This window comes from Thunnus albacares, chromosome 20, assembly GCF_914725855.1.
Source record: "Thunnus albacares chromosome 20, fThuAlb1.1, whole genome shotgun sequence".
NCBI lineage: Eukaryota > Metazoa > Chordata > Actinopteri > Scombriformes > Scombridae > Thunnus > Thunnus albacares.
Genome location: NC_058125.1, coordinates 16,308,706 through 16,332,296, shown reverse-complemented (window position 1 = coordinate 16,332,296; position 23,591 = coordinate 16,308,706). Strand labels below are relative to the sequence as shown.

The following is a 23,591-nucleotide window of genomic DNA, read 5'->3' as shown; positions in this document are numbered from 1 at the left end:
TAGCTACTCATGTTGCATAATATAACCAGCATGTGCAGCTTGGCTCTCATTACACCATCTGGGATCCAACAGGTCTCAGATTAACACAACTGTTAAACATCTCAACAGTGCCAGAGCCTGCTGCTTTTTGTCAGTCAGAAAGACAAAAGATGCACTTGCTGCTGGTAGACAGATGTTCATGTGTATATCATCTATGTACTGGGTCTTTATTTTTATATATGTAATTTTCGTGAACTTTTATATAAACTCCAGGCACTTGAAAGTGGTCAAAACCATTTTTTCAGGCAGTTCAGACTGCCTGGTTTTGTCTTTTTGAGCTCCTCATCATCTGTGACGTGGTAATTGGCAGCTTGACAGATTATACAGTCCATAGTATGTTTCTGCTTTAAAGTCGTCAGAAGACGCTTTGGACTAGTTTTCACTCATTAATTTATTTCCTCTATGGCAGAAAAATACATTACACAACCCTTCAGGAAGTCCTGCAGGTTAAACTGAACAAACTAAACACTTTCAGGGCTGACTAACTCTCACACAAACACCATAAATAGACTCTAATGGGGACATATTATGATTTTTGTGATTTTCTGTTATTTATATATTGTTACAATGTTGGATAACTATGCTAAACATGATCAAAGTTCCAAAACTTGAGGGTAACATATGTAGAAATGCTTCCTGTAAGTCAAAATCCCAGGCTTAAACCTGCTCTGAACGCTTTGATTCCAACAGATTTTTCCTCTGCGGAGATGTCGTGTATACCCATAAACAGCTGTCTGTTCCGTAGCCTTTGTTGCTAAAGTTTTTCCTTGTGTTGTTTACGTTGTCCGCTATCATATTTCGGAGCGGATTCCAGCTTGAACATGTACGGATGTATTTGAGAAGTTTTTGTTTCAAGTAAAGAATGAGAAAAACTAGTGAAATCCTACTACTATAGGAGCTAAAACAGCCTGTTTCAGACAGAGGCTGAACTGAGGGGCTGCATAAAAGGCCAGTATAAGATAAATAAGGAATTTTTAAAACTGTAAATCATGCAAAGATATTCCAATAGAGCCCCAGATTAAAAATATAGATGTGTAAAGGTGCATAATATGTCCCCTTTAAGACACTTGCTAGCCTAGCCATATTAAAGCTACACACAACCCATAATGCACCACTCCTTGTAGGAGTCGGTACTTTTTCCACTTAAAAAGAATATCTGATGTTGTGAACATGTAACTGTCTGGTTCTCGAATATAAGACAACCCCCACTTTTCAACTGTAATTTCCAGAATAAAAAATAATTAGATATTTGGGCCGATATGATATTTCAAATAGTTTTTAATAATGTTCATCAACAGGTGAGTCATTCATAAATAACACACAGAGGCCCATTTTAGCATCTGATTCCTCATAACATCCATGTTCTCACACTCCTGCTGATTTTAGCTGCAGACTAGAGGCATAATTTCACTGCTCTTTGATGTCTGCACTCATGTTAGCCAAATAATTGTGTTCATTCATTTAGTGATTCACTAATTGGAAGAACACGGGGTTAAGTGCTGTATATGGTACATCTCTGAAGCAGATAGAGTCCCTATAGATCAGCCATAGATCAGTTATGAGACTCGGATATATCAGGAGGTTTTTTTTCCTGCTCTGAGAATATCTTGATTCATTATTAATGCAATTTATATTAATATGTTTTTAAATAATTTACCCATTTTTAGAGAAATTGTGTCACGAGCCACATGTTCTATTCTAGTTTAATGCACTCGCTCCTATGAGAAACGATTATGGTTGATCAATTACCTCTGATGTCAGGAGGACTAGATTTAGGCGAGATAGTGAAACCTAAATTTGGAGGCTCAGACAATTGATCAAAATGACCAAGAGGAGATGTGCTGTCTGAGCGTCTGTAATGACTACTTGTACTTTTCTGGTGTCTGTTGCCATTAAAAATGTATCTCATCTTTTTTTATTTCATTAAAATAAAATCCAGTAAAACACAGTAACCCTCTTAATGGTTAGGTAGCTAACTAAAACTAAAGAAATGACTTCTACAAACACAGACTCTTCTTTTCAGGACAAAATCCACAGAAATGTTATGTGAAATACTAATGACAACAGAAATGGTGATTTTCAGTAATGCAGTATTGGCTAAAAGACTAATTTAATTGCTATTCATGCTCACAAATGCCATGATTGACTTTGAAGAATAATATAAAAAATAACGGAGAAAAAAAAGGCAGCTATACATCTTCCCATTTCCTGTATGTGACCTTCACATGAAATCAGACCCTTTAAAGAGTAATTGGACAGTGGCATGTCATGAATCACCAGTCTTTAAACTCTGCCCTCACTGGCATTAAAAATATCACGACCAGTGTGTTTTCAGCTCTCATTATTATTATATTTAGTCATTAAAGTACTGGGGTATAACAGTATGATGCCAATTAAGTCCACTTAAGAGCTATCACCTCCATCAACGCAGCCTGTGTCATTTCATTCATTAAAACAGGAAAGTTCACTGTCAGATGCTCGTATAACTGCATCAAACTAAGTGTTTCATGAAGTTATGTAAATCAGTTTAAAGCACATTTAGTTACGCAGTTTTATTGGTCAAAATATATTCGCTTACTGTTAAATTCCACAATGACTAGTTCACATGACTAGTTACTAAATTGACTGCTGTAAACACAGTTACTGAGCATCTTTCTTATTGGATGTTTTTTTTATTGCACTTTTGTAAAGGAGTACTTAAGTGATTTTGTATTGCCAGATATCTTAACTTTTAGTCTCTAATACAGTATGAGTCATGCTCCAAAAAACATTTCCCTTAATACAACTCAGTATCTTGTTTCTTTATACCTCCTCTTCCTGATGAATGCGTCATTTTATAAACTCTGTGCACCCAGTAAAGCAGGTTTTCTGTCTAATTGCATAAGACATGGACATGAAAATGTGGACATTGTACAGATATTTGTCTGTTTTTGTCAGTTTTTTTTCTCTCCCTCTAGATGTTTAATATATATGGGAAAACTTGCAGCCAATTACTGTACTGTACAAATACAGCTCCTGACAGAAATCTGAGGAGAAACACCCCATTGTCTGAGAATAGTGAAAAATGTCCACTAAGTCTTATCATTATTATTATTATTATTATTATTATTATTATTATTATTCAACCAATCCCAAATAATTTTCCATAAAAGTAACAAGCCTAAACAGGAAATTGATTATGCCAAATATGGTATATCTCATGAGGGTAACAGGAGATGTTATATTATTCAGTAGGACTGCATAAAAAAAGAAAGCAGTATCAATACTGAAACATTGACAATGACAGGAAATAAAAATCTTGAGCACCAGTTCACTTACTTTATCATTATAGGCCCTGTATAATATTTCTACTAAGTCTCTGTAGCAATGATATAGAAGTTAAGTATTGTTACAACCTAAGGTTTAGTACTTTATAGCGAGCTTAGTGAGAATTTATAACAATATAATATTTTTAAAAGATTTCTTATGTTCACTTATGATTTTTCACTGTTATCAGTATTGTATTTTCTGACTGTACCCAACTTTGCATTTGTTTTAATTTATTACATCATATAGTAAAATATGTTCTGTTGAAGCCACTCTGTGACATTTTTATCATATGGTATCAGTATATTATAGGAACTGTAAATAGACCACCATGCTTTAAACAAAGTGGTGGTCAAATGGTCAAACAGCCCCTGAAACCCCCTCTCCCTACACCCTCTCTATGATGGAATTGAGGGTGCTGCGTCTCACCCTTTTTGTGACTTCCTGAAACTGACAATCTGACAATCGCACTCATGTCATGCAGCAATTGGCCAGGGGCACAACTGAGTGCAACACTCTGGATGCTTTTGAGGAAACATTGTGCAAAATTGTGCACTGTTACAGCTATTTGAATGTGTATTGTGTCTCACCCCTCTCAGTGACGGCAGTCTTTTCACTTCACCTTTGAGTGTGGCCATTTGGAACAGCTATAGACACTTTCATATGAACTAGTTTGCTTTGAGCATACACAACCGTTAGTCTGTACATGCTGTCCAGAGACTCTCCAAATAATTGGGAGCATGCAGCATTTCTTTCTATTACTGTCAGTTTACTGCCCTCAAACTAGAAACCTACATGTTTATTGTATAGCTTTGTATTCCTTTGCAGTTTAACATCCATTCAACAGGCTGCTGAGTGACAAGGCAAACAACATGTTCTTTTCCCTTTCAGTCTCTAACCCATAGTTTGATCCACTCACCCTGATCTCCTTAAGGGGATTCAAAAGTGAGATTTAACTTAAATTCCCCCAGAGACTCTGTTTCAGGGCCAGACTGATGAGATTTTTTTTTTCAACATAAATGATGTAACCTTTGAAAGTGGTTTGGTTCACAATGTAAAATACCTGCTGCAAAAGTGCCTATGGACCCGTTTTACTACTAAAATACGTTGTACTCGACTCAAATTAAAACTACAGTTTGTGCAAATCATAACTAAATAATATGTCTGTCTGAAAACAGCTGATACCTGTTGCTTCCTATGTTTTAAAACTGCAGTTTAACAGAATTTTCCATTCCTGTATCTCGTTTGCTGCATTTGCAACTAAGTGAACTAGACATGTTATTATAGTGTTATCAGGTTAGTGCTGCAGGCTCTGGACAGGCTGTAGGAAGTGTAACATGGTCTGCTGATGGTCTGCTTGTCTCTGACTAATGGCTGTGAACATGATTGAATTTCTTAGTGCAGACAGCTATTTAGTAATAATAATGGAGACGGCTGAATGTGTGGCCTGTGGGTCGGCACCACTATAGAATACTGTGCTGAAACCATTTTTAGGTTATAAAGTGTAAAATATTGACATTAGTACTAGTAGTTGACTACTACTTGACTATTTTTATTTTCTGAGACTTAATCATTTTCTTCACTAGATGAAGCCACTTTTACTCCACCACATTTATACTACAGATGCAATTATTAGATTTTAAATGGACTAAGGCTGTTTAATTAAGACACTGTTGTTATACTAATTGGTATATGAGTCTAGTGAAACACTAAAAATGGTTCAACGTAATGTCTGGTGACACTTTCCACATGTACTATTAAAGGGGACATATGCTTTTTATGATTTTCTGTTATTTTTGTAATATTATAATGTCAGATGTCTATGTTAAACACATTTCCCAAACTTGAGGTTTGAGTATGTAAAAATGTTCTCTGCAAACAGAGCGTTTAGAGGTTTTGACTTTCAAAGTTACCTCTACTTCCTCCTCGTGATGATGTCAGTGTTCACACATGCCCACAAACAGCCGTCTGTACTGTAGTCTTTGTTGCTAAGGTTGTTCCATGGGTTGTTAAGCGTTGCGCACTTGCATATTTCGGATCAGGTTTGGGCTCAAACGTACAAATTTCTGTTTTGAGTAAAGAATGAGACTGAAAAAGTAAAATTCTACTACTATTGTTTGTTAGACACACGTACTTGAAAGGGAAATGACAATAATTTTTTTACTTACAAATAAGCCAGAGTAACCACCAAGCAAGTTCTGTTGAAGAGGCTGAACTAAAGAGGCTGCTTAAAGGGCCAGTATCAGATAAATGAGTTTGTTTTTTTTTAAACTATAAATCATGCAAGGATACACCAGTAGAGCCCCAGAATATATATATATAGACTTGTAAATGTGCGTGATATGCCCCCTTTAAGAAATATTGATTAGATTTGCCAGGTTTCATCTGTCTGGTTGATAATGCCACTCTAATGTTTAACTTCAGTACTTAAATATATTCACATTCATGTTAGCTGGTTAGTCTGACATTTTCACCACTTGCTGACAACTTCACTATTTTATTTCAGCCATCTGTTACTGCAAACATGGTTATATTTTAAAGTACAGTTTTGAATGCAGTTCATTTATTTTTATTGGTTTATTATTCCTTTGCTGACACTTAACTTTAATTGAAGTAATTGACTTCAGTTCATTTGCCAACTCCCCTCTTCTTCCTAAACCAGACTGTTGGCAAACGAATGCCCTTGTCATCTACACACAACTGTGCTCCCCATAGTTGTGTGGTGCAGACCACATTCATTCATTCATTCATTCACTTACGTCAGTGGTGCTGCACGCCCTTCAGCTTCACAAAGATTTATGGTGGAATGGAAGCACAGCACATGTTGCATAGTGGCATGCCAGGAGTTCTTTGATGCAGGCTGTCTTATATCGCAGGGACACACAATAGGCCCATCTGCTTCTGGAGAATGTGGCATGTTGAGATCTTGGGCATAAACACCACAACAACAAAATGCAATAAAGTGTAAACCCATCAAAACACCCACAGTTATCCCCACCCCTCTAACTATGTAAACTGCATCAACCAATCATTAACAAAGAGCAGAGATGGTTCAGGAGAAAGGCCTCAGATAGTGATGTGTGCGACACAATTAAGGTAGAGGAGGTAAAGAGTCCTGAGTCGTGTTAGCTTCGAGGCTGTGGGGTGTTTCATCAGGGAGCATGGCTAACCTCTGCATCCTGTCTCGATTTCCTGCTCTGTGAATCATGCCAGTCCCAGCAGACAGACAGACAGATAGACAAGCAGACAGACATGCAGCCCACTCAGTGGAGCAGAAACACCGGGAGCTCAGTGGCTGCCATGGATACACTCCTGGAGTCTCTTTACTGCTCTCACTCTGTATGTTTACTGTATACATGTATGCATGCATGTGTGTGGGTTTATTTTGGAAGCCTTGAGCCTGGCCACTATATTAAAAATAATGTATTTCTGTTTTTCAACTGGTGATCAGCAGTCTTAAATGTTGTGTTTTTGCACAGTCAATTGATAAATGTGGGCTCTACTTTCTACTAACAAAGTTTGGGTTTCTGTAGTACTCCTTTATATTGATTTAAAGTCATTCTGATGAATACTTGTATTAAAAATTGATCAAATTACTATATATAATGTGAAAGGGGTTGCTTGTAGGTACAAACCCACAGAGAACTTAGTTCCTCTCAGCTCTATAGAGCATTTTAGCATCTTTTAGCTCATTGTTTTGGTTTTATGGCTCACAGTTTTACAGTTTTGATTCACTCTCTCTGCTCTCATCAGCTTTGTTTTTAGTAAGCGGCTGTTTTCAGCAAAAAAGCTGTAAAACCCTACAACACCCAGCAGCAAACAACAGACAGACAAAGTAAGCGACTAGCTGGTGAACATAGTTGAGCATTTAGCAACTAAAAAGCCTGATATTTTTCTCAGGAGATGATGGAGACTAAAACAGAGCTTAAAGGAGAGTGAATACTGGACTTACATCAACCAGCAACTTAATAAGGTCATATATCAGTGCCATGTTTATAGCTTGTCTGTGCTGCCCTTATGTGGCCAAAATAATAATTCAAATTTAAGGAAAAGTTTTGCCATTATTGTGGATGTAATGTTAATAAGGAATATATTTATAGTGCTCTGAGACCTGTCCCCTCTATGTCATGATGCTCCCTGCTAAACAGAGAACTGCAGCTGATATCATGCTAAAGTTTGAGGTGGAATAACATTATCCTGTCTGACAGATGTGTAAACACAGTATTGCACTTCTTACTGTTTCTGGCTTTTTTCCACCTAGATTGAAAATAACCACAACAGCAAGTGAGCTATCATGAACTGGCTGTAGGTCGATGTAGCAGCTTTTGTATGATAACAATCAATGATGAGTGTCAAAACTGAATTTTGGAAAGAGATTTAAAAAGAGATAATTACTAAATTGATCATTTACTGTTTTACTTTGGTAAAGTTTCCGATATTTCACTGTACGACTTCCTGCATCCTTTATTCTTTCAGGAGGTCCATCGGATCACCACAGGCGATGGCATCAAGCGCGTCGACAAGGACGACCCGGCAGCCAGCGAGGTGGGCTGGATGACCTCGGTTAAAGACTGGGCTGGAGTCATGATATCCGCTCAGACACTGACGGGCAGAGTCCTGGTGAGTTCAACCATCACCCCCGTTTAATCTTTGATTGACATCTTGGGCTCCTTTAGCCTACATGTAGCAGGCTGTCGGTTAAGACGTCAATGAGATGAAGCATGACAGCTGATCATGATCACCTCCAAACTTCCTCATGACAGCTAAGCACTCTGGTTGAACTCCCTCACAGTATTTTTGTCTGTGAGGGGGCATCATGAAAAATATTTGTTATTATAGGACAAGCCAGAAACCTTGCTGAGGAGGAGCTGAGGAGCTTCTATCTGACAAGCCACAAATCTGAAGCGCTTGAATGTTCCTTAAATTTATTTCTGCTTGTCGGAGGCATAAATACACTGTTTTGAATGGCATACCTTGGTAGCTTATCTCCCAGACAGGGAGGCAGCCACATCAAAACAAAGCTAGGGCAACAAAGAAGAGAGAGATTTAAAGAGTGTATTAAGGTCATACATCCCATAATGCCCTCAGACAGCGGAGAGAAACTGATCCAGAAGGAGAGAGGAAGGGAGGGGAGGGACACATACAGTTTACCAATTGCATTTGGTCAACTGAGGTGGTTGCCATGGCGCCTGCCACCTGGTGTGTCTGTTGACAGTGTCACATGGCGTACACATGCCTTTACAGCCACAAGTTATCATCTTTATATTGTACAGCAGGATTAAATGAAGGCATGAGATTATCAGATCCTTATCTTGTTGCAACCTGTCCCGCCCAGTGAGTCAGTATAGTCAAGAATAGGCGTTTGCAAGGTGAAGTGAAGGAACCCAGCTTTGGCATGAAAGAGATTATGCTACTTTTTTTTTTTTTTTTAGTTTTTGATTTAACAACAGTGCTTAATGATTTGGCTATAAGTGCTTGGCAATCCAAGAGCAGTACTGAGGACTGATGAAATGAAATGGCATGAGTGGGGACGCCATGCCAAGGCTTGCCGCAGTGCTTGGGGCTCGATCCCACTTTCACCCACCGCCCTAAATGATGCAGTGCTGCATCTACTGTTGGCTCAGTGTGCGGAAGATGTTAATCATGAATGCTGGGCAGCCACAGTCAGCGTCATAGTTTGATGTGAAACATTAACTTCATTTTATACTTGTGTTAGAGGCCATGTTGGAAAGGTTGTGACAGCTTCTAAAACTCAAATCAAGTCAAATCTATCTGTAGTTGTAAACAAAAAGATTTTTTTTAAAGGATTTCTGGTTTCTGTATGTGTTTGTATAATGGATAATAATCCTGCTTTTGGTGGATTTTGTCATTTTAAACCCCATGAAGTGAGACGTTTTTAGATGATGTCTGTAGCAGTAAGCTTCTGCAAGGAGATGATTAATGCCACGAATGATATAAAACACTTTTCGGAGGGCTAAAAACAGCACAATTTCTTCATCTTCCTCCAAATGTCATGTGAAACTTTGATGAGTCAGACTGAACTCAGGTTTTTCCCCACGGCATCGTATTATTAGTTCGTCCCGAGCACAGACGCTAGTGACTGTTAATGGTGACAGCAACATATTGCTAACAGAAGCATGACTGCTATTCTGTGTTTCCTTGTTTTTCAGTTTGAACCACCAACACTCAACCCATACGTGCGTATGTGTGCATGCAGCTGAAGTGCTCTGTCTCAATGATGAGACACACAACTGTTTAGCGAGTGCTCGTCTGTAACCATGGCAACTGCAGCTTACCTAAACACAGCAGATGTGTGTTTTCTGTGTCAGCCTGTTTAGGGAGGCACATTAAAGCCTATTTCCAGGCTGTTTGAGAGGGAATTTTAGGGAGGGGAGTAAGAGCACGGGATGGCTTAAATGAAAGGCTGAGTGTGTGTGTGTGTGTGTGTTTTATTTCATGCATCTGTCTCTGTGTGTTTGTGGAGGAGGGTTGAGCTGCTTTTCCCACATGTTCACTCACACTGTTTTTTCCAAATTTATTTAAAAATGTACTGTTTGCAAGCGGCTAATTTGACTTTTTATGCCTGCATATTTCTATACCTCTTTACCGGCAGCCTTCATTAATAAACGCAAGTAGAGGGGGAATTGATTGTTTTTTAACCTCCGTACCCAAGGAGTGGAAAACTAGAAATTTCATTTTTTCTCCATGATACATGTGGTGCATGTGAATCCAAGTGAAATGCGTGTCCTCTCATTAATATTACCAATTAAATCTGCTTAAATTATTAAGCAGAGATGTTGAGGGGGTTGAAGACGAGGGAGAATAAATCTTAACCCTCAAAGACAACTGAGACATGGATTATGCAAAAAAGGGGCCTCAGCTGCAAGATGCCTAAAGTAGTTTGCAATTGTGATGTAGATATGTGAATCTCAGCCAGACAGATATCAGTTGATGTCTCAACAAACTCACTTTTCAGCTCAAAACAGTAGTTACAAAGTGCTTTACATGATGGAGAAAAGAAAAGGGAAACTAAATGTGATGAACAAGCAACCAAACATATAAAAACAAGAGTCCTGTGCAAACTACAAATTTAAAGTTATAAGATCAAGAAAATGAAGTATAAACTCATAAATCAACATTTTTATGCTAAGTTTCTGCTCAATCAGCTCTTTTAACATAGAGTACAACAAGCAACACAAGGTAAGAAGCTAGTAAATGTTTAAAGTACAAGACAGAGTTTTCAGACTTATATGATTTTCCCATCAGATAGCATTTGAGTGGACTGTCGTGTTTTTTCATACTACTTGAAATCAATCTCTCACGGTTTATAATCTGGCATTTCAAACTGAAATTAGGGGTATTAACCTCAACAAATGCAGCGTGACATATTTTAACCAAATGTGAGATGCTGTACGGTGATTCTGGCTGCAGACTGAACTGAATGTTTACCTCTCATGGTGGATGTTGAGTGATAAACAGGTGCAGGCTGCCCTGTGGAAGACCCAGAGGCCTGATGTTCATTTGCCCGGCTGGCCTGCATTTTAGCAGATAGTAAAAGATCAAACGTCACCTTTAGGGCTATTTGATTAGCCGGGAGGACACTTCCCGATGACCTTTCAGTCTGTAAAGGTTTATCTGCTGGAGATCAGCGCTCTGTTCCTCATGCACTCAAATAAAACAGAAAAGGCAAGGCCTCGTGTTTACTTTCTAATTCCAGGTCAGCAGCATGTTGTATGTAAGGACATGGTTTCCCTGAGATTGGGGACACAGAAGGATCCCATCTGTCAGTTTATGCATTATTGCATTTCCCCTCCCCCCGAGACATGTTTGCATGAAACAAGACCACCCTCACTATTCATCAAAAATGTCATCATGTTACTGTTTGCTTGTGTCAAAACAAACAAAACTGGCTTTGGGGGCTGAACAGGTGGCTGCAGCTCGTACCTGTGCCAAAAAACCCAGTGGGTGTACTGTAATGTCATGCATCTATTTCCTGTTCAGTCACACTTCCCTCGAGAATGTAATCTTCAAGAAATTGTACGATGGGGAGTGTGACAGAGCGAGTCTGAGGTTAATGTATTCTGAAGGAAAATGTGATTTCTCTTAAATGATGGGACCCTGCAGAGTGACATTTAGCCCATGTGTGCTCGGCTGTAGAGGTCCACAGGGGGAGCTGGGATGTCGCAAAGCTATTATTCTGGCAAGAGAGAGGTTTTCTATTAATGGAAGCACAGAACTGCCCTCTGGTACTGTTCAGTTTGCAGTCTTTACCCCCTTACCCCAGACACAGTCACAGGTTAAACACAGTCAATGATATTAAAGGCCTGGACAAATGGTCCCTAGTATCGTGGGTTACTCCTTGGCTGTAACGTCTTTTATATAAAGGATTCTGGCATAGTCATTATATATCTTAGTTGGGCATATTGTTTATACCAATTTGAATTTGTTATTTTTTTTCTTCTTTATGTCCAAGGCTTTTCAAGAATGTTTACCATAACCATCATCTTAGTGTATCATGTTAGCATGCTAACACTTGCTAATAAGTGCTTAATACAAAGTACAGCTGAGGCTGCTGGAAATGTCTTCAGTATTTAGTCATGTACCAAAGTATTGGACAAATTGAAATTTTGACTTGATAATGATGCTAGAGAAAAAAATTAAGGGATCACCAAAGTGATCACAATTAATCCTGAAGGGAACATGAGTGTCTGTGCCAACTTTCATGCTAATCCACCTGTCAGATTTTGAGATATTTAATTGGAGAACTGAAAACTTTGACCTGCTGGTGGTACTACAGGATAAATCAGAGGGTCAGAAGGATTTATTCTTGGGACACCATGTATATTTATACTAAATCTCATGGTAATCAATCCAACAGTCCAACAACTATGGATATTAGTTCTATTTGGGAAGAATATGTTAAGAGTTTTTCTGGCACTAAGGTTCCCATCATCCTTTGAGTAAACAAGAAGCATATTGTTGCCATGAAGACAGTGAGTTAGCTGTGGGTTACACTTTGAGATCCCTTGTTTACATTGTGATGAATTTGTACCATGACATGCAATGCTACATTACCTATTAGCAATTACAACTGGATCTTCTTTCAGATTTTCAAACAGCATCTCCTTGAAGGATTTCATAGTGTTGTGCTTGCATGTAAACAGGGAAAGTGCCAGAAATAGTTGTGTGAAGAATGGGGGGAGAAAAAAAAGGGGAGCTGGAGAGAGAAATTCAAACCCTGTTCCCTTTGTCACCTCCACACACCTGGCTGATCGCTGCATGAAGTGGGTGTGAATGTTGGATTGTCAATGTCAGAAAGTTGCAGAAATTGTTGCTGTTTCCGAAGCGGTTCGACCATCCGACAAGTACTTCTGATAAAGCACACTGGCAGATTAAGCTCTGAGAAGGAGAAGGCCTTAAGGGTTAAAAAGTGTGCAAAAGGTGTCGGCAGATTTACTTCCAGCTCATCATCACCGGCTGTCAAACAAAATGTCCTAATGATTCAGAGTTGTCTCGGATTACCGAAGGTCAACATGTGGAGGAAGTCGTATTAGATGACAGGGGGAAGGAGTCGTCTTCTGTCTTGACCAATGTCGTCTAGATTTGATGTCGCCTGGGAGCAGCTGCAAGGGGAGAAAGGAGCACTGAACGAAATTATAGGTGGGCCAGAAGGGCGTTTTCATCAGGCGGACAAACTCACCTCCTCCTCCTCCTCCTCTGAGTGGCTCGGTGAGCAGCGGCAATTGTGCCACTACATGGAAAAGCTTTTTGTTTGATGAGAGTGAAAAAAGGAAAACAGAGAAGGGGAGAGAGAAGAGTAAACACTCCTGTGGGGACCTTCTCTCGTCTCTCAGAGGCGATTATGGCACTGCAGCAGCAGAAATGTCCAAAGTGCCATTCGGAAGTGATGGAAGCACTTATCCTTCACATGACTGAGAATTCAGCTTAGTGCTGCTTTATTATTACAAATTTTTGACGGTGTTCAGCATTTTACTGTGTGTGCCCTTTTCTTGACATTCTCAGTTGACTCTTGGCTTCAGATTAGTACATCGGTGTTGTTATATGTAACAGATATTCTACCAACATGTCTGTGGCCTTGTGGAGGCGACAGGAGGCTGTTGGCCACCTGTGTGACTTTCACCGCACCCAGTTGCAACAGAGTGAACAACGTGGCAGTGTCACTTGGCTTTCTGCCCACCTCTAAGTCTGCCACTATTTTCGGGCGACAGCAGCTGCCAGGCTGTTTGTCAAGGCCTCCCAGAAGGAAACAATGCCACAGGGACTAAAGTTATTTTGTTGCTTTTGTCATCTCTAGTTAAAATAAGAATATCTCAAGTAATTTCTGTCTATAATTGAGTCTTAAAAACATTATTTTCTGATATGTTTGATATAACAAGAAAGAAAAAGGGAAATTACTGCACTAAAATAAGAAAAATGAAACTTGATTTTAAAAATACATAAAAAAAGAAAATAGCGCATAAACACAAAAAAAGAGATTTCTTTAACCTCAGGAACTTATTGGTTTTAGTTTTCATTATTCAAAAGAACTGGTCAAATGTAATGCAAACATATTGTATTAAAAATCAATGTGAAAGTTTAATTTTAAGAATGCCAATGCACAAAAACTATTTAGTTTAACCCTCCAGTCAAAATTATACTTTGTCCAATACTTTGATTTATGACCAAATACCTGCAAAACTAGTGACATTAGTGCTAATTAGCAAATGTTAGCATACAAGCACACTACAACAAAGATGGTGAACATGGTAAGCATACCTGCTAAACACTAACATGTTAGCATTATCATCGTTAACATGTTAGCATGAGGACGTTAGCATTTGGCGCAGTATTGTTTTTTTCTTTTCTTAAATGGCCCTTATGCATAATCAGCAGCTCATTTGTATTTAGAGCTGAAACAATTAGTTGGTTTAATCGATTAGTTGACTGACAGAAAATTAATCTGTAACTATTTTGATATTAAGTGATTAATCATTTGTTGTTTTTCAAGCAAAAATGTGGCTGCTTCTCTTTGTCATATATGACAGTAAATTGAATATCTTTGGGATTTGGACTGTTTGTTGGAGAAAACGGGCAAATTGAACACATTGTGGGCTCACTTTTTTTAAAAACATTTTGGGACTAAAAGGTTAATCAATTAATCAAGCAAATAAAATAATCGTTAGTTGCAGCTCTATTTGTATTTTATCCCCATTTTTGCTTAAGATAATCATTTTCTAAGTTGTAAATGTCACAAGATGGCATTGTTTACTGCAAACTGTAGTCGTCAGTGTTTTCATGCAGCAGGAAACATACCCTCTGGCTGCTGATAATTGGTTTAAAACAATCTGCTCCTTCAAGAAATCCTAGTATTTTTTGTTAGAAACTGGTAAAAAAAAAAAAAAAGAAAAAATGATGAGCCTCATTATACAGTATGCTTATCTTAGCAGAATTCAGACAGGCTTCTTATTTTCAATTCAAATGTCGTGGCCGTCTTCTTTAGCGCTTTGCCTTGAACGGTGTTTAAAGTGTCTGGAGTCTGTGTAGATTTATAACATCATTAATATTAGCCCTCGGTGCAGCACGTTGTCTGACACTCAGACAAATCTAAGTGTTGCTTTGACACATTTATTTGAGATTGTCTTGACCTGTGGCCATCTGTGCCTGCAGAGTTTACAGATTGAGAGTTGCTTAATTCTCTGCGCTCGTGAGGCCAAATTCTTGCAGCAATCACACCATTAGTTTTGGACACCAGCATGTATCAGGTGTGATAATTACCATCCTCCCAGGGGATGGGAGGGGAGGAGGAGTTTCTAATTTGGATCTTCTCTATGATTCTGAGTTTGGCGGGCCACATTTTGAACACGATCTCATTTGGCACAAACAATCAGGGGAGTATAATTAGTTTGGTGGAGTAGCATCATATTGAGATATGAGGGGAAAAACTATGAAGAAGAGCTTTGTGATAACATTCTTCCCCGTCTCAAAAATCCCATTCATAAGCAGAATTTTGATAAGAAACTCTCAACCGTCACGAATTGGGCTCTCCAGATTTCATTAAAAATCTTCAGCTACACAATGACCTAACAACTGCAGCTGCTATAAAGCTCTTCAGTCTTCAAAACTCATCACAATCTCCCCTTTCCTCTCACAGGAAAGGCAGACATGGAAGAGGTGTAAATGAAGAAAGTCTTGATTTTTACAGCTGGCACTTAACATCAAACAGGCTTTCTCTTGGCGAGTTCAATTTAATTAATTAACAAAGCCACTTAGAGAAATTGAATATCTGGAGGTTAATAGATGTTGCAAACTGGGCACACAACAGGTTATAACTTTGAAAGTTCACTTTAAGCTCAGCCGTCGGTCTGTGTGGCTAATTGCAATCTAATTATGTCCGACTGCAGAATAGGAATCCAATCTCATTCATTAATATCTCAGAAGCTGTTCTCCAACACGTCCAACTGTTGAGTTCCTGCTCCATGCATCACGCATCCCCATCGAACCCTTAAAAAAACATGTGGCTGCTACAGTTACAGTATGTCCAGCTTCCCAGATACAGAACATGATTTACATTTTAACACATGATAGGAATTTCCATTTCCACTGTACAGAGTTTCTCTCTCAGTAGGAACCCCTCCTCTCTGACGAGCTGCTGGAGAAGTTGAGTCACTGCTCGTACTCCAATCACACACATAGATATACGTCAGAGAAGTGGTATTTTTAGACATATTAGATTATTTTGTCACTTCTTTTTATTTGGCAGCTCCTTTGTCTTGTTTTCAAGACTCAGAAATAAGTGAATTACAACATCATATTTTGGCTGAGACACACAGCGAGAGGCTGAGGGGACACTACATCCATCCCCTCCCATCCTAAGCTCTTTACGCCTCTCTGTGAGAGTGGTTGGGCTGCTTCCAGGATGGCTTAAATCACAGCTAAGCCAGTGTGGGATTTAGAGTTCTATACTGCGTGTTTTGACTGTGGATATTTTAATAGCTGAATAAGGGGGACAAACTGTTGTAGAATAAGTTTAAGTCTCTTAAATAGAGCGGAGCATGTTGTTTCGGTCTAATGAGAGTAGATTTTAGGATCAATCCTGTCACATGAAAGAGTTATAAAAAGAGAATCCCAAATAGACCAGGCTTGACTCAAAATGTTCAAGGATAGAAGCATTGTTTTCACAGCTCAGAGTGAATGTCGTCAGCGCTCATAGATCAGATCGCTCACTATATACAGTGTCAAACAAACAGAGGATAAGGTTTCAGGCTGCGGGTAGTTACAGTGCAAGCTATACAACATGAAACACAAACTGAGCACTTGTGTATAGCTGCCAAGAGTTTAAGGGAGGATCCAGTTTCTAAGTGCTTTAACCTCCATTGTGTTTTTAATATCCCTGCAACAAAGCAAATATTTAGAAGCCAAATATAAAGCTACTGTTTTACAGCTTGAAGTGGATATTCTTCTTTAATATGTGATCGTTGTTTTAACCTCCTCCTCCTACTAGTATTATAATAATATTAAAGATAATAATGTAATTCTATATGCGTTACAACTTTCATGCAAAGAAACAATGTTAAGCAGATTACAAGAGCAAAAATAAACAGATAAAATGTTCAGTAATAGTAAAAATTAAAACTTAAAACAGAAAAAAAATGAAATATTTAAAATTTAAAAAAGGCACACTTAAGGATAAAAACATGAAAGCAGTGGATATAACATCACCTTAAATAAAAGCCAGTTTAAAAAGATTTGTCTTAACCTTCCTTCTAAAAATACTAAATAAGTCATTCTAACATCAACAGGACATTTATTACATGTACTGTTGACAGTATTTTGAAAGAATGCTCTCACATTTCATAACTTATTTCATCGATGATGTTTTTGTTGAGCTGACAGCATAATAATGTTTAATATTAAATTATTTGTTTAAGTAACTCATGCTCATAATTGTTCATAAAAGTCAAACAGACTCTTTATGTAACCCTTTGTGCTGTTAGTTTACATCTTGTCAGTGGGAGAAATGGTTGAATATGAGGATGATCTCAGCCTCTAAACATAGATTGTGAACAAGCCCTTATTTGAATAATAATTGGAGTTCTTCTGAATCCCTTAATCCAAACAGAAAAGGTTTGCTAATCTCCAATTTTACTTGTTGATTAAACAGTTTTGAAACGGTTCCATTTAGGGCCTGACTGATGCTTGCTTTTTTGGGGCCGATACCAATACTGATATTAGGGAGTAAAAAAATTCTGATATTGATATATTGGCCAATAATCTTATATATACAGAATATATACATAAACACACATTTTTTGTGTAACAATGTAGATGTGACAAAGATATGTAATGGATGTATGATATTTCACAGTTTGACAAGTTTAACTTTACTTGGAATTTAATAATTATATTAAAAAAAAACAGAACAAAAAAAAAACCATACCATGTACCTATATATATTAAACTTGAATTAAGAAAAAGGATCAAATATACATAATATGCTGCCTATATAACTTTAAAAAATAGACAAAATATCAGCACATATCAGACAACCTATTTGCTGATACAGATAGATCTGTGATAGGCCAATATCGGCCGATAATATCGGCTGACAGATATATCGGTCGGGCTCTAGTTCCATTTATTCCTTTTTTATATCTACAACACCTCAAACGCAGAACTCTGTGACTCTGATTCCATTGCCTCCACCTTTCGTTCTTTCCCCTGCTGCCACTGTCATGTGCATACAAATGTAGTTTTTTAGTAAATATCCAGCACATGTTTCATCAGCATGTTGCATCAGCAGGCATGTTGTTCACTCAATACACCTGACTGATGAGTAGGCAAGAGATGAGAATGATGAGAATGCCTAAATAGGCATTCCTGGTCGCTCATTAGGAGTTTTCATCCCTGCTAGGAGACAGAGAACCTGCCTGGAGCTGCTACAAAGCGTTGCAACGTTACTGCATTCAGCTGCAATTTGCAGAGGGACTGAGAACAGAAAACTTAACAGGTGCTCTTGCTGACGTTAGCAAGAGACAAGCAACGTAGCACAAGAGGGACTTAGACAAAGCCCCTATGGAAAATAAAAAAAAGTCTTAGGTGTATACTTTATCAGACATAACATCCTTGCTTATTTTTAATCTAAGCACGCACTCCCATGCCCCTGAACCTATTTCTCAGTCTGCCATTTTCTTCCTACATGTTCAGCATGGATTTTCTTTTTTCTTTTTTTTTTTTCTTTTTTGGATTCCCATTTGAAACCTGCAGGAGCCTGTTACTTCATGCTGTGTGTTCTGAGGTTCACTGAGCATCACAGATTACAGCTTGGTGTGTTGATGTTGGGTTATGGAGTGAATCAGGAAGTGTGAGTGGCTGCACAGACCCTGCAGGCTCTTCCCCAGGCAAACCTCAATTCTCAAGAGTATACTATTTATTGTTTACAACAACAACCATTTTCCTCTGTGGCATTCAGTGCACTATAGGAAAGGAATAAGACACATTTTGTGTTTTCTATATATATATATCTTTCTCAGTTGTGGTCATGCTGGAAACGTGCCACATTCAGAGAAGATATTATTTATATCAAATGATAAATCAATGTGCATCAAGCTGCCACATACTGTAATTTGGACAGCAGCTGTTGGGAAAGTTCACTGGCTATTTTTAACCTGATGTTTACAACACAGGAGGGTGTTTGCTAAACGGTGTTAATGATTATGATGTCATCAACATACAGTGTCTTTGATGATGTGTGTTAGAGAAAAAAAAACAATCACAACATAAACAACATACGTAGAAAATGATGACAAATAAAAATTAATGCTTTCTTGGTTTTAATGCACTTTAAATGAATTCTATGAGCGAAATGTGAAAACCCTTAATTCAGACTGACATCATATGCATAGTTTTGGATAGATCCTTAAAAAAAGTTAAAAATGTTTTGTCTGATAAAGTATACGCCTAAGACTTTTTTAAAAAATTTTCCATACTGGCTTTGTCTAAGTCCCTTTTGTGCTAGGTTGCTTGTCTCTTGCTGACATCAGCGATAGCACCTGTTAAATTTTCTGTTCTCAGTCTCTGCAAATTGCAGCTGAATGCAGTAATGTTGCGACGCTTTGTAGCAGCTCCAGGCAGGTTCTCTGTCTCCTAGCAGGGATGAAAACTCCTAATGAGCTACTAGGAACTTTCCTCTGGTGCCTTCCATAATTACCCAAAACAGTGTTCAAAGTTTGCACGCAGCATTAAGTATAGTTTATTTTAAACGTATACATCAGGGTATGTATAGTAAATCAGGGCATAGTAACACAAAACTTTGCACGTATAAAGTTGTAGTTTTCATTGTGTTCAAGTGTGCAACTTGCATGTAACTTGTGTATTGCAATGTTTGCCTGTACATATGTCACTTCATCCAGTGCGCTTGAACACTTGCCTGGATCCAGACATTTGTATCTGCCCACTTCACTGAGTAGAGTTGACTGATTATCTTGACAATTCTGTCTGATATCAGGCAAGTTGAGCACACAAATTTAAGTAAATAGCAAAAAAGTTGGTCTGCATTAATTTGTTTAAACATCCTTGGTAGAAAAAACATCCACACTGAAGAGAGTCATTCATGATGTTGACTCCTCGTAAATAGTCACTGTTAATTTCTTTTAGCCATGAAAGTGATGTGTTACTAACCTTAGCCAAGCAGTTTCGTGTGTCTCAATCCCACAAGGAGGCAGTAAATCAGCGCTCATACGCTGTAGGTTGTTTTTGACCGCCCTGACAAACAGCATATGTTGTTTTATAGGTGTGAGGACTTGTGAGGATTGCTGTAACGCCAGGGAGGGTGTGCGTAAATGATGTAGAAGCTATAACAACAGCCTTTCATCAAATATCAAGTTTTCAAAAACAACTTGACAGGGGACTTAATAGGTGCCTATGGTGCAAAGTGACAGGTTACAAATAAAGGGTTCCTTACAGTGGATAGCATTTTTATAAGGATATTTATTTTGGGGTTAGAGCTCTGTAATCAGAAAACAACAGTAAACTACCTATGGGTTGTGGCTATAGTTTTATGAGTTAGAAAATGGATATGAAGAGGAAAGCTCTACTGGCTGTGGCCTCTCACTTGGCAGAGCCAGGTTGTATAAAGCTGAATGTTGTGACAGAGCTTTCTCCATTCTGGACTTTCCATTCTCTCAAACATCATCACTGTCAAGATGACTTGGACTTGGTCTTTGGTGCAAATTTGCTAGTGTTTATTTCTACACAAAAGCTCAGCGTGAACAGATCCCTGAGTAAATCCACTTGTTGCATGGTGGTGTGACCAAGCCCTTAGTTTGTACTGATTTAAAACTACGACACAGGATAGTCATGTGAGATGAACAGTATCTACTGTGCTTTGTATACATACACAAACAACCAGTTGGTGATTGCTGTTCTTGCCCAGTAAAACTACCTGTAAACTCTGCTGTTTTCCTGTTTGCTTGTTCACTGTGGAGGCAGATGCATCCAGATTTAGGAATGATGATATTATTACCGAATAGCAGGTCTATCCCTCTTGAAATGTTGTAATGCTGGTGGTGATCCCTAATGATGTGGAAGCAGCTGCATGAAGCTCCACAGAAGCCTGGAAGACAAAGGAAATAATCTGCTTTCATTGACAGGATGAGAGAGAAATCCCTTAAACCCACCGGTTTAAGTCTCATGTGTGAAAGTTGCAAAAACAAAAGAAAAAACACTGATGGAGTCGTGCTTAGGATACTGTACTATTGTGGTGGAAATTCTCTAATGTAATGCATATATACTCTTTGAATACATATATACTCACGTATTCTTAATTCACCAGATATATGCTCTTTTATTGATTGCTTTATTCATGTCTTTTAAAGTTTCATACAGCTTCTTTTTTGTGTTGGGTAGTGCGTACTTGTTGTGGTAAATCAGAGTAGAATTTGATCCTCCCCAGGGCATGATGTACCCAACAACCAGACAAAAATCAATAGTCTGTCAAGCATAAATGGATAAAGTAAATACACCTGTCAGCCACTCTCTAATTTGACTGTAACCAATATTTTGGGGAGGCACTGTGATAATAATTAAAGACCAGTGAAATTGATGGAAGGATCTGGAGATGTGTTCTTATCTGATGTATATATGACACTATACTGCCTTATTAGTTCCTATTAGTTCCAGTTTCTCTGCACAGACTCAGGTCTTTGCTACTTTGTCAATTCAATAAAGACCTCATATTCTTCTGAAGGACATTGCCTCTGAACATTTTTTTCCAAAAGTTTATTTCTACTACACTATCATCCTTGGAAATTATCTTGAACATTACATTCAAGCTGGATCCAACCACTTCAGTACTGTAGATCATGCATTAGACAAGCATAACAGTTCTAAAACTGGGGTCTCCATAATCCCACTGGGGTCTTCAAGGGTTCCTAGCAAAAGTTTACTTAAACTGACAAAAATGTTTTTCCAGTTTGGGAAAGTTTTAAGACTAGTATTCTAATAATATACTATACTCCATATCTGCCCTTGTACAAAGTAGACCGTATATATAATTCAATAATGAATCAATAAAACATGAGCTATGTGAGTCTCCTGGGTGTCCCTACATGTCCAAATGTGGGTCTATCACAAGAAAATATCTGTGAAGCAGGGCCTTGAATAATGTAATATTTTCTGTGGCAGATGATTGTGCATGTCAAATTATCCCCTTCTTCCTCTCCTCCTCCTCCTTCTTTTTCTTAGTTGGTCTTAATGAAGGAGAGAATTCTCCACTGGGGTTTTGTGGTGTGTTTCTGGTTTGTTCAGGGAACCAACACTGACCTACAGTACAATCTCCAATGTATTTTGTTTTTATTTATTTATTTCATTGTGGCAGCATGTGGTTATAATACATTTATGCTCTGTACATGTTCTTGCTCTACATCAACTTCTTTAATTTGTGTTTCTTGAACAACACCAAAATGGAAATGAGAAACTGCATACAAGCCAGTCAGGGCATCAGGGCATCAGACTTAGAAAAAAGGGATAAGCAGTTTTGGCACTAAAGATTCAAATCAAGTCAATTTTATTAATATAGTGTCTAGACAGGTCTAGACCGTACTCTTTACAATATGATTTACAGAGACCCAACATTCCCCCATGAGCAAGCACTTGGCAACAGTGGCAAGGAAAAACTCCCTTTTAATGGGAGGAAACCTTGAGCAGAACCAGGCTCTGGGTGGGCGGCCATCTGCCTTGACCAGTTGGGATGAGGGAGAGAGAGATGTATAATAGAGATTAATGATGATAATAATAATGATAATAATAATAATAATAATAGCAGTGGGCATTGAGCAGGATCATGGGGGCAGTGGGTGGCTTGCAATCACAGATCCAGATTCTACAGCTCCAGAGGCAGAAATACCTGCAGAAAGCAACAGGAGGAGAGAGGAGAGAGATGAGAAAGTACAGAACTACAGGAGAGAGAAGATGCTGAGTAACATGCATTAATGGTACATGAATGCGTACAGATGAGAGAGAGAGGAGGAGAGAAGAGCTCAGTGCATCATGGGGACTCCCCCGGCAGTCTAGGCCTATAGCAGCATAACTAAGGGCTGGTACAGGGCAAGCCTGAGCTTTATCAAAAAAGGAACGTTTTTAGCCCTCTCTTAAATGTAGAGAGGGTGTCTGCATTCAGGACCCAAACTGGAAGATGGTTCCACAGGAGAGGAGCCTGATAGCTGAAGGTCCCTTGATGGTGCCTGACCATTAAGGGCTTTGTTGGTGAGGATAAGGATTTTAAATTCTATATTCTGGATTTTACAGGGAGCCAGTGCAGCAAAGCTAAAATGGGAGAAATATGATCTCTTCCTCTAGTTTTTGTCAGTACAAGTGCAGCTGCATTCTGGACCAGCTGGAGAGTCTTTAGACACTTGTGAGGGCAGCCTCATAATGAGCAATTGTAACGATCCAGCCTAGAAGTAACAATACATGGACTAGTTTTTCTGTGTCTTTTTGAGACAAGATGTGCCTGATTTTTGCAATGTTACTTAGTTGAAAAAATGCAGTCCTTGAAATTTGTTTTATGTGGGAGTTGAGGGATCAAAGACAACTCCCAGATTCCTTACAGTGGAGCTGGAGGCCAGGGTAATGCCGTCTAGAGTAGCTATATCATTAGATAATGTGTTTCTAAGGTGTTTAGGGCCAAGAAAAATAACTTCAATTTTGTCTGAGTTTAATAGCAGAAAATTGCAGGTCATCCAGGTCTT

General features: G+C 38.5%; 1 protein-coding gene across 6 annotated transcripts in view; it reads left to right on the top strand.

Moving 5' to 3' along the window:
- LOC122970753 (calcium-activated potassium channel subunit alpha-1-like) overlaps positions 1-23,591 on the top strand; it is a 97,900-nt gene that overhangs the window by 5,170 nt on the left and 69,139 nt on the right. For all 6 annotated transcript variants that reach the window (XM_044336941.1, XM_044336946.1, XM_044336943.1 and 3 more), the window contains exon 2: positions 7,822-7,965. In XM_044336941.1, the coding sequence (XP_044192876.1) occupies positions 7,822-7,965 (144 nt within the window). The remainder of the gene's footprint in view (positions 1-7,821; positions 7,966-23,591) is intronic.